The sequence below is a fragment of the Lontra canadensis genome, unplaced genomic scaffold (assembly GCF_010015895.1).
Source record: "Lontra canadensis isolate GAN:19392208 unplaced genomic scaffold, GSC_riverotter_1.0 scaffold187, whole genome shotgun sequence".
Classification (NCBI taxonomy): Eukaryota; Metazoa; Chordata; class Mammalia; order Carnivora; family Mustelidae; genus Lontra; species Lontra canadensis.
Window position 1 is genome coordinate 536,010 of NW_022631181.1, and position 12,562 is coordinate 548,571.

Consider the following 12,562-nt stretch of genomic DNA (forward strand, 5'->3'; position numbering starts at 1 on the left):
CTCAAAGATCACTTACCTCCAACACAGGATTGGAGAGCAGCAGTCTGTCACGGGCTATTTGGAGTGACTCGGTCATTGGGCAGGTCACAGCAAAATACTGCAGAATCTTCTTGGAGGCCTCTGTTTTCCCTGCCCCGCTCTCTCCAGAAATGAGGATGAAGTGGTTGTTTAGCTCAGAGCACATCATACGGTATGCGTTGTCAGCTATGGCGTAGCTGGAGGAGTGGGGCAGAAATGGAAGGACCAGGAAGGGACCATGCTGTTGCTTCCCTCACCTGTGACATCATCAGAGCTCCCTGCCTCAGGAAACCACATCCGGACAAGGGGTACAAAACCCTGACCTCAGATACCAAACTCTCACCATGACCCATTGACTGATCATGCATAAAGTGTTCCAGAAGTCAGTACTCAAACAGCTGAGTTAAAACGGAGAATGTGAATAATAGTGGACACTTCTTAATAGTGGGATGGATTTATTTGGAAAAAATCCAACATTTCTTATAAGAACAAACCAGATACTAATTTACATCCCCAGGAGACATGCTATTAGCTGTAGGTGGAAATAACATCCCATCTAAATATTTTAAACACTTGGTGGATATACGAAGATCTCGTGTTTCTTCTTTCCCTCAAAACCTTCTGTAGTAAGAGTACAGAGACAAGAAACTGAAACTATCTTAAAAGCTCAGGGATGTCTACAGAACAAGATATAAAACTATTATAAGGGCTTTATCTGCAAAGATGAAGACACTAATCTCCCAAGACACTAATATTCCCATGTGGCTGAGTTTGAAAGCTGGTTATTTTGGACATTGTTGGTAGTAGTGATGCAAAAAGGTTTATAAATCCCTTAGGAGGTGAACAGATGAGTCACCAAGAAAAATGGAGGGAGAGCCTAAATATTAGTCCAGCAGTCAACCAGGGAGAACTGAGATTTCAGCAAAGCCCGAGTCACATATAGATGGGACAGGATCTGAAGCCCTACTACCAACAGGGATGCTCCTGAGCTATCATGACACTCAGACACCAGTAGATGGCACTGTAGCAAACCTCTTTACAGAAAAGACACCTCCAAAGCCTCACTCTTGGATCTCTCAGCAGGTGCAAAAGATTCCACCCCTCATGATATTTAAGCTGAGAGTCAACCATGATTTGATGTTTTCTACTGCACTGAAAGTTCACAAGAAGGCAGCCATTTAAGTGAGGTATAAAACCTAATGAGCATTCATCAAGGATTTGGATGGATGAATGGGTGAGTGAGTAGGTGAATGGATGGATGGATGGATGGATAGGTGGATGGATGGGTGAGTAGGAAGGAGGGAGAGAAAAAAGAAAAAAAGGAAGGAAAGAGATAGGGAAACACTATTGGTGACGCTTGTACATGCTACTTACACATGTGGTGGCAGTTCAAAGAAATTGACCCCTTGATAAAGTTCCATCTGGCTCACAGTGTAGATTCCAAGCTCCTGGTATGGGTTCACAGACACAAGGAGGGTCCCAATATAGGTCTAGAGGAACAGACCAAAGCACTAGTGAGGAATCCCAGGGTGCAAACAGCTTTAGCAAAAGACCATCACATGCTATGACCCCCCAAAACATTCATTCCACGCTGGGGATATAAAATAATAAATAAGACAGGCAGTGTCTCTGCTGTCATGAAGCTTCCGTGTGTGTGCACAGGGTGGGGGCGGGGGCCCAGACAACCAACCAAGGGATCAAGACAGCTTCAATTAGGATGGTAAGAAAGGTGTTCCTAGGGTAATGAGAATGCGAATGACCAAGGAAGGCCACCTTAGCTCTTGGGCTTAGGGCAGTCTTCTCTAAGGAGGGGACTCTGAGCTGGGACTTGAAGGAAGAGGAGCCACTCATGGGAAAAAAAAAAAAAGGAGGAAAGGGGACAAATGTGACAGGCTGACTGCCCTAGAGGCCAGTGTGGGAGGGGAGAATGGAAATGGTAAGATATGATGTCCGAGAGGGAGCAAGTTCCGATGACACAGGGCATGAAGAACCGGGGATTTATTCCAAATGCAGTGCATGGTGCAGATATCACTCTCCCTACTGATGTGAAATACCCGCTTCAGACTGTTATGTAATATGAAGAGCTTTCAGAAGGGGCCGCCGCGCTCTGATTTATGTTTACATGTCGCTGAGGTCTCACTGGCCACTGGGTGAAAGCAGGGTGGGTATGCACCCCAGGGATATCAGGGGGGGCACTCCCAACACTCACATCTATTTCCCTGGATTTCAGTGTGGGATTCTATTATGAGTCAAGTTTTTCAAGGGCTTCCATTTGTAATAGGACCAACACAGTTATGAAGACACAAAACTCTAACCTCGGAAAGAGAAAACAGTAAATGTGTGGGCTCCTTTGAAAATGCATCTGTAGTTTTCCTATTCTGAGTTTGTTCTGGATTCTCATTCCAGAGTCTGCAGTTTGGAGGTTCCCAAGATTACACTAATGATGCCTGAAATCATTCTCACCAATATTTCTACTCTCTAGGATCAAGTTAGAGAACGGGAACAGATAAGAATACTGTATTTTGATGAAAATTCAGCATTGCTTCCAGCAGTAGAAATCCTTCAGAATAGAATATAGTTTCTGAAGAGTCTCTCTGTTCAAACTGGAAACAATTTATTCACGATGATCCTACAGTCCCATGTATACTTCTCCACACCACGTTCTTTCTCCTTTGCTTATGTATAAAATCAATTTCCACAATTAAAAATATATACTGTGAAAAGCCCTTTGCTTATTTCTCCTAGTAACCTTGGTTCCAACTGCAGATTAAGTCACAGTCACCGTTAAAAACAAAATAGTTGCAAGACAAATATTTTTAGATTGGGTTTGGTTGTCTAATTTACTCTTAGTAAAAACTAGTAAGATTTTAGTAAAGTTAATTGCATTTAATAACACCCCATCACACACACACACACACACACACACACACACACACACACACACACAGTGGAGTTTACCCTAAAGGAATTTACCTGAAAACCGACCAATCAGATCAAAGTGTGGGTGGGGGGGTAATTAATGGGGAAGTTAAAAACTGACCGCCCCTAGAAGAAACCAGACCAAGCTAACAACAGTTCTGGTAAAATGTTGCAGTCTTGACTCTTGAAGATTCATGGGATGTGGTAGACATCTCTTATGTTTGCCTGTCTCGTATCTAGACCTCCTTCTTCCAGCAGATTCCTTTGAGGAACCTTCCCCAGCCCCACCCTACAGTAAAGTCCACACCTGCCTCGTCCCTCACTTCCTGGGCTGGGCCTGGGTAAATAGCTTGGCCAATCAGAACATTCCTCATCCTAGCTACGGGAGGATTGGTTCAGAGATAGGCACATGACCTAAAATGGGCCAATCAGAGCCAACCAATATCTGTGTCTCTGGGGAAGACTTGCTATCGCCTCTGTACCAACATCAGCCTGGTCCTGGGGGCCACGTTGCCACCTTGCCACCTTGCAGAGTCGGCCCCAGAAAGAGACCATTGCAAAAGGGTGCAGAGAAGCGGGATGGAGAAAGAGCCTTCGAGGCTCTTCAAGACTCATCACCCTAAGACCCTAGATCTGTTTCTGGTTCCTAAAGTGACATAGGTAGGTAGCTTGCATCTTGGGGGTTAGACCTGTTTAAACTGGGTCTCTGTCACTGGCAAACCTAAAAGCCTAACATGAAGGATCGGGATGCATCTGGCAGTTGTCCCTTCACCCGTCCCTTTAGAGGCTGACCTAACAGAGGGATACTGTTCGCTATCATCGAGGCCGTGAAGAGAGGCGGGGGTGGGGCGGGGTGGGGGTGGGGGAACCACCGGTCTAGAACAGCTGAGAAATGGGCTACGTTACATAGATGAGGTTCTCGCTGAAACGCTTGCGAAGATTGTCCAGAAAAGCAGATTCGCTGGTGTAGGCGTCCAACAGCACAAAGTCTTGCACCCCGACCTTGTCCCTGGCGGTTAGTGCGCCTTCCATGTGCAGACGAATGCGCTTCCTCCTCACTTCTTCTTTCTGCGGCAAACAGAACATTCCTCAGCGGCTCACTTACTCTGTAGTTCCTATTGCTCATCTAATATGAGCATAGCAAGATACCCAACCCTGGGAACAGTAGAGCATGGAGGTTAGATTTGCTCTCTCTTAAGAGTTTACCATTGGTTAGAGGTAGTAAAAGCATTACAGTAACATCAACAGCTCCCTGTTAGATACTACACTATGTACCTGACCTCTATTATCACCTTTAACCCTCATTCTAACCTTATGAAGTTATGTGCTATTACCGTGCCTACTTAACAGATGTGGAAACTGAGGCCAGAGACATTAAAAAACATGCATACGTCCTGCCAAAAGGCAGAGTCAGGATACAAACCTAGACAGCTTGGTTCCAGAGCCTGCTTTCCTCACCATCACCTTCTCAACTGGATGTTAGTTGCCCAAATTTGCTGTGTAATTCTGACATGAATGATGAGGAGTTTGGCTGGAATGGGAATTTCTTGTTACTGGGGAATACTCAAGGAAGGACAAAAATGGAGGGTCCTCTCCCCAAGGCTGGGCTTCAGACCTCCCTGGAAAAGGAGTGGTTGCAGGCCCACTGGATGGTGGAGACTCTCACTGCCTTACTAGGGGGCAGAGCTGGTCCTCTGTCACCAGGCGTCAGAACCACCCTCCTAGGAGGGCACAGGGGTGCAAAGGGAATCAGATCAGCACTGGGCAGGAGACCTGGTGCTTGATTGAGTCAGTTTCAAGCTGAAGCTAGAAACTGAGAGTGTACAGAGAGAGTGGGGGCCACGGGGCGGGGGGGGGGGGGGGGGGCGTGAGGTCTGTGTTGGGATGAGTGCGCAAGGCAGTCACCTGGCCCAGGCTGCAAGGGCACTGAGGGACTGTGCCCTGGACACACAGTCTACGCATGCCCCCCACCCACATAGTGCTGCACAGGTGGCTGTGCAGGGGAAAGGAACAAGCAAAACATAGAAAAGGAAGTCGGGAAGACAAACCTCTGGCTATCTCAGTGTCCCTCCAGCGCCCTCTAGTGACCAAGATTAATATGCTCCCTTCCAGGAGAAACGCTTAAGGAGGCCAGTTTGTTATCACAAAGCAAGGACTGAAGGATGCATCTGGATCTGAGAGACAGGAAGGAACTTGACACCTGCTATCTTTGGGTATGCAGAACATCTAGAATAGTTGAAGCAGCTTTGAAAAAGGAAAACAAAGCCGGAGGACTCGCGCATCTTCCCTTGAAGTAATCAAGACCACGTGTCGATTGGCTTTTTTTTTTTTTTTTAAGATTTTATTTATTTGACAGACAGAAATCACAAGTAGGCAGAGAGGCCAACAGAGAGAGAGAGGCAGAAGCAGACTCCCTGCTGAGCAGAGAGCCCAATGCAGGGCTCAATTCCAGGAACCTGAGATCATGACCTGAGCTGAAGGCAGAGGCTTACCCCACTGAGCCTCCCAGGCGCCCCTTGATTGACTTTCAACAAAGGTACCAAAACAATTCTTTACAGGAAAGGAAAATCTTTTCAATAGCGCAAGAATAACCAGATATCGTAATGAAATACATTTCATTTCAACCCCTACCTCATAATATATTTTATATCTTTATTATACAATAGGTTATAAAATAATACACTTTAATAACATAGCTTAAAAATGTATGTTCATGATTTAATAAATTTATATATTATGTAAACTTATATACATAAAACTATAGAATTTTTAAATATATCTGTATACTGTATAAACTTAAATATGTAAAACAATATGTAGTACTCTATATATTTATATAATGTATAAATTTATATATGTAAAACTACATAGAACTTTTATATATCTATATACTGTATAAACTGACACATGAAACTATATAGAGAAAACTTACTGTTTATATATAAATTTTATATATAAAAATTCCTATTTCATAATAAATGAAGATATAATTTGATAAAAACATGTATATGTTATACATGTTATTTTATAACATTTTACTTGTATATATACAAAACTTGAGATGAATCTTAGACCTGAATGTAAATGCATCATCTATGAAGCTCCAGGGAGAAAACAGAGGGGAATATCTCAGCAACCAGAGGAAGGTAAAGTTTTCTTATGACATGGGAAGAAATAACTATAAAAGAAAAGGAAATGTGACTTCATCAAATATAAAACTTCTCCCAAAAGACACCATTAAGAGAACAAATAGGCAAGCCACGGACTGGGAGAAAACATTCACAAGATATATCCCTGCAAAGGATTTGTATCCAGAATAAAAGACTCCTATGGCTTAATAACAAAAAAATCAAACCCAGTAAAGACTGGGCAGAGGACTTGAATGGACACTTCACGATGGAAGATAGACAAATGGTAACTAAGTGTGAAAATGCTCAATGTCATTAGTCATCAGGCAAATGAGTTAGAACCGCAGTGAGAAAACCCCAGAGCAGTTCGAATGAAAGAGACTGACAACAGCAACCATGAGCAAGGATGTGGAACAGATGGAGGGCTCCTACATTGCTGGTGGGAATACAAAATGATAGAATCACTTCGGGGAAAGGTCTGGCAGTTTCTAATAAAGTTAACCGTGCCCCTGTCCTTTGATTCAGCAGTTCCCTTCCTGACTATTTACATAAGGGAAATGTAAACATATAGTCACAAAGAGACTTGAACATAAAGGTTTACAGCCACTTGATTCATAATGGCCCCAAACTGGAAACAATCCAGATTTCCATCAGCTGGAGGAGAATGGATGCGGAATCTGTACAATAGAATGGGTACAGCGCTAAAAGAGAAATGACTGGGATGCACGACACAGATGACTCTCACAGACATTATGCGGAGTGAAAGAACTCAGGCACAAAAGAGGGCATGCCCTACAGTTCCATTTATATGAAATTCTAGAAGCAAAACTAATCTGCGATGAAAAATCCAAACAATTGTTGCCTGGTTGGCGAGACTGTCTGACAAAGGACATTTGCAGAGTGATGGAAACATTCTTTGTCTTGATAGGACTGTGAGCTACATGGGTGTGTCTCTTGGTCAAGATATCTTGTTAAGATTTTGTATATTTCCACATATGTAAATGTTATCTTACAAAGGACCACAAAAAATGAGCAAGTGGGAAGGGGATGGAGAGTGGGTGGACGTCTAAACAGATACAGAATGGCAGAATGGTAATAATTGTTGAGGCTGGGTGATGGGTGTCAGTGGGATTTATTGTACTATTCTGTTTACTTTGTATGTATTTCAAATTTTGCATAATAAAAAGTTTAAAAAACCAGAATGGCCACCAGGTGTCTCTCTACACTAGTCAAACGGAGTTAGAACAAGCACCTGCTCTCTAAAGATGAAAACAATGCATGTAGATCAAAGAATATTTTTAGTGATTCTGAATATCCCCATCTTAAAGTGTGTGTGTGTGTGTGTAAGAGGCAGTCTAGCATCGTGATTACCCACAGGGACTCCGGAACTTGAGCCTGCCCAGGGCTTAAATCCCGCCTCTGTTGCTTCCTGGTAGTACAACCTTGGGAAAGTCTACCTCTCCAAGGCCCCATCTCTGTTTCATGTCTATAAAATGGAAACATAATTGTACCTACTTCACAGGGTTGTTGGTCTGAACAGACCATGGAAAGCACTTGGAACAGCACCAGACACAATGTCAGCTCTGTGAGCCCTTGCTTCTAGCCTCATTAGTATTGCTAATACGATTATTAGAAACAAGAAAATAAAGTGGAAAAAAAAATGTGCTGGCTAGTAGTCGGCGACCCCCTATTGAATGGGGAGTGGGCTGGAGTCTGAAATCATGTCTGGAGCTGTGCCCACAAACATCACCACAGTCTGATCTCCACAGGCGGTGGGTGTGGAAATTAAAAAGCTTTCTTAATCCCACTCCTAGAGGTAGGTGTGTGCTTGCCAGAGTGAGCCCTGTCGTCGGTCCCTAGGGCTTTTTGCAGCCCAAAAAGATCTGACAAAACCTCAAAGATGAAGGGACGGGATAGTGATTTTTAACGTGAACGGACCAAAGCACCCTCTATCCACTTCGGGCTGGACTTTTGGTTCCTTTTATCTAGTTCATTTTCAGATATCTTAAAAGGGTAGTGGGGACCCACTTAGATGAGGGAATGAATAGGCATCTGGGCTATATAGCCACTCCTCGGCTCCGCTAGGTGACACCAGATATGAATGTATGGCTGGGTTGCCAGGCCTTCCAATTACTCAAGAAAAGTCAGAAGTTGAGACTTTTACATGAAATCCTATTGTACGTACTCAGTCCGGTGGGACACTAGCCAAAAGCCAGCCAGCCACCTTTTGTCCCAGATGGTTTAGATATTTCACTTATCCATAGGTTGGAGGGTCAAGGAGATGCTCCCACCAGGACCATTATTTTGGAAGCCTCGTACACTCAAGGGTGACCTGACCCTATCACCTTCTACATGACCTAGCACTTGACCTAGTGTGTGTACGCGTGGGTGGGAGGGGCCACTGTGCATATCAAGATGACTAAATGCTGTGACAGAGACCAAAACGCCTGCCACACATTCCATGCATTTCCTGACATTTCCCCCTGTACTTAGGGGGACTCACATGACTATTTTTGGCCAACAGGTTGTGAACAGAAGTGACATCTGGGCCAGCTTCTCCGTTGGATTATCTGGACTCCTTTGAGGCTGCGGTGACTGAAGATTTAGCTTGTTGAATGGACGAGCTCCAAAATCAATGTAGCCTAGATTCCTGGGTCATCACAGGGAAGAAAGATCTTCTAAAGAATCATCAAGACTCAGGAGCATCTGGGTGATGCAGTCGGTTGAGCATCGGACTCTTGATTTCATTCAGCTCAGGTCACGATCTCAGGGTCATGAGATCGGGCCCCACATTGGGTTCCATGCTGAGTGTGGAGTCTGCTTGGGATTCTCTCTCTCTCTCTCTCCCTCTCTAACCCCCACCATGCTTGCTCGCTCTCTTTCAAAGAAATAAAATCATCAAGACCCATAGTAGGCTTTGTGTAAGCAAGGAATAAATTCCTGTTATGGCAAACTTCTGAGAATTGTGGACTGTTTGTTACTGCAGCGGACGGCTGCTGATCCTGACTCATATACATACAGGAAAGGGTTTTTCCACTGGGAGAACAGCACTTTGTGAGTCATGGCTCTTGCACGTTCAACTCTGCCACCTGTTCTGGCCACTACTCTAAGGTTTGGAATGTGAGAAGGAGGTGGAATTCTTTTAAGGGGGAGGAGTGAAGCCCTAGAGTGGTAGCTTTTGACCTTTTATGTTTTGGGATGCTTTTTTAATTTTTTTAAATTTTTTTATTAATAAATGGATTGAGTCAATATACTCTTTTTTTTTTAAAGATTTTATTTATTTATTTGTCAGAGAGAGAGAGAGAGAGAGCGAGCACAGGCAGACAGAGTGGCAGGCAGAGTCAGAGGGAGAAGCAGGCTCCCTGCCGAGCAAGGAGCCCAATGTGGGACTCGATCCCATGATGCTGGGATCATGACCTGAACCGAAGGCAGCTGCTCAACAAACTGAGCCATCCAGGCGTCCCCGGGATGCTTTTTTAAACAAGGTCATAAGAAACCTCATATGTAAAATGAAGGAAAGCAAAGCTTTTTCAGTTAAAGGAGAAAGTCTTACCAGGTTACCAATGGGCATGTGCAAGAGTGTGTGGGGAAACGCCCCTGCCCCCCAGGGCAGAGGAGAGCAAGCAAACCCCTCTGTATCTTCCAAGTCATGTGCCCTAGACTTCGCTGAGTATTTCCTTCACATGTATAGTCATACCTGTGTACCACCAGTATTATTCTTTTACCTCATAATTTTAGTTTTTTTCCTGTAAATATAGTTATAGCTTTTATTATAAAAGATGTTCACATGTTCACACATGCAAGTAATGTAGAGCAAACCCAATGTACCCATTATCCAGCTTCAGTAAATACCAACCTATGGTTCTGCCCCATCTCTCCTCCCAACAACAATGAATTGGTTTTAAGAAAGTCACAACCCTCACATAACTTCATAAATATTTCAGTAGGTATCTCTAAAAGATAAAAATTTGGGGGTGCCTGGGTGGCTTAGTGGGTTAAGCCACTGCCTCCGGCTCAGGTCATGATCTCAGGGTTCTGGGATCGAGTCTCACATCTGCTTAGCAGGGAGCCTGTTTCCCCCTCTCCCTCTGCCTACCTCTCTGCCTACTATGATCTCTCTCACTCTGTCAAATAAAATCTTTTTTTTTTTCAGATTTTTTAAAATTTATTTACTTGACAGGTAGAGATCACAAGTAGGCAGGGAAGCAGGCAGAGAGAGAGAGGAGGAAGCAGACTCCCTGCTGAGCAGAGAGCCCGATGTGGGGCTCGATCCCAAGACTCTGGGTCTTGGCTTTAACCCACAGAGGCTTTAACCCACTGAGCCAACCAGGTGCCCTGATAAAATCTTTTTTTAAAAAGAGATTTATTATTATTATTTTTAAAGATTTTATTTATTTGTCAGAGAGAGTACACACAAACAGGCAGAGTGGCAGGCAGAGGCAGCGAGAGAAGCAGACTCCCTGCCAAGCAAGGAGCCTGATGCAGGACTCAATCCCAGGACCCTGGGATCATGACCTGAGCCAAAGGCAGCAGCTTAACCAACCGAGCCACCCAGGCATCCCAAATAAATAAAATCTTAAAAAAAAAAAAAGAATTCTTTCAAAACATATGTACACAATACCACTGTCATACATAAAGGACTTCAAATTAATTTTTTTCAAGATTTATTTAGTTTAGAGAGAACACATGTGTGCATACAGGTGGGAAGAGCAGAGGGAGAGAGAGACTCTCAAGTGGACTTCCCACTGAGCATGGAGCCTAGCATGGGGCTTAATCCCACAACTCTGAAATCATGACCGAGCCAAAATCAAGAGCTGGTTGTCAACTGACTGAGCCATGCAGGTGCCCCAATAATTTCTTAATTATCATACCCAACGTTCAAGTTTCATTTCATTTCTTTCCTTTCCTTTCCTTTCCTTTCCTTTCCTTTCTTTCTTTCCTTCCTTCCTTCCTTCCTTCCTTCCTTCCTTCCTTCCTTCTTTCCTTCCTTCTTTCTTTCAGTTGTTAGCTTGTTCAAGTCAGTATCCTAACAAGGTCCACATACTGTATTTAGTTGATGTGTCTCCCAAGTTTCTTATTCTATAGGGTCCCCTGCCCCTCCTTTATTTTCTTTTTTAAAACTATTTTATTTATTTATTTGACAGAGAGAGATCACAGTAGGCAGAAAGGCAGGCAGAGAGAGGGGAAAGCAGACTCCCTGATGAGCAGAGAGCCCGATGCAGGGCTCGATCCCAGGACCCTGAGAACATGACCTGAGCCAAAGGCAGAGGCTTAACCCACTGAGCCCCCGAGATGCCCCTATGTAAACATTTTTAGATGATTCCCTAGAACAAAATAAAGCATATTCAAAGAACTATCTCCTATCACTGTCCCTTCAGCCCTATTCCCTTCTATCTTCTGTAAATAATCATTTAGAAATTATTAAAATGCTAAAACTCTTTCTTAAGTATTAGCAACACATGTAGATTTGTTTCCCTCCATTCTTTTGCAAATAGTTGCAAATTCTACTTTCCATGTTTCCAGTTTGTCTTGCACTAGGAAATCTCCTGGTGACCACTTCAAAGTTGTTTATAATGACACTCCTCTTTCCTTTTTAGATTTGCAAAGTACTCCATTGCATGTATGTACTATTCAAATAGTCCCACCGAGGAAGAGCTTAACTAACTTTTCTCAGAAACCAACAGAAAACTATGGCCAAACAAAACAAAACAAAACAACAACTCTGTAGGACACAGAAAATCTGAACAACACAATTAACTACCACAAGTATAGCACTGCACCAGAACGTTACAGAGTATTATATTTTGTTTCAAAAGCACATAGAATATTTACAAAAAATGACCACAGCCTAGCCCATAAGGCAAATCTCAAAGGATTTATGTCCTACAAAGCTGAGTCTGACCAAGCATCTGGGTCAACACTCCCAACAGAACGCTCTGAGATGACAGAAATGTTCTATACACAGCTTCATTGTCCAATATAGCAGCCACACGTGGCCCCTCAGCATTTGAGATATGATGAGTGAGGGGCAACGAAGTGGCTCAGTTGGTTCAGGAGCTGACTTTGGCTCAGGTTGTGATCCCAGGGACCTGGGATGGAGCCCCATGTCATTGGGATCCCTGCTTAGCAGGGAGTCTGCTTCTCCCTCTCCCTCTGCCACTCCCCTGTCCAAGCGCGCTCTCTCTCTCTCTCTCTCTCTCTCTCTCAAGAAAAGAAATAAAAATATTTTAAAAAAGAAAAATGATGATGGGGCCCGTGGGTGGCTCAGTGGGTTAAAGCCTCTGCCTTCGGCTCAGGTCATGATCCCAGGGTCCTGGGATCAAGCCCCACGTCAGGCTCTCTGCTTGCAGGGAGCCTGCTTCCCCTTCTCTCTCTGCCTGCCTCTCTGCCTACTTGTGATCTCTGTCTGTCAAATAAATAAATAAAATCTTTTAAAAAAAAAGAAAAAAGGAAAATGATGAGTGAGACTGAGGAGTTGAAATTTAATTTCAATTAAT

The 12,562-nt window shown here is 43.7% G+C and overlaps 1 protein-coding gene across 1 annotated transcript in view; it reads right to left on the bottom strand.

Moving 5' to 3' along the window:
• Nucleotides 1-3,987, bottom strand: part of MYO1H (myosin IH) — a 45,069-nt gene extending 41,082 nt beyond the window's left edge. Inside the window, exons 1-3 of the mRNA XM_032847409.1 lie at nucleotides 3,844-3,987; nucleotides 1,393-1,508; nucleotides 17-215 (exon numbers count right to left, since the gene is read on the bottom strand). Of these exons, the coding sequence (XP_032703300.1) occupies nucleotides 17-215; nucleotides 1,393-1,508; nucleotides 3,844-3,969 (441 nt within the window). The 5' untranslated portion in view covers nucleotides 3,970-3,987. The remainder of the gene's footprint in view (nucleotides 1-16; nucleotides 216-1,392; nucleotides 1,509-3,843) is intronic.
• Between the last annotated feature and the right edge of the window lie 8,575 nt (nucleotides 3,988-12,562).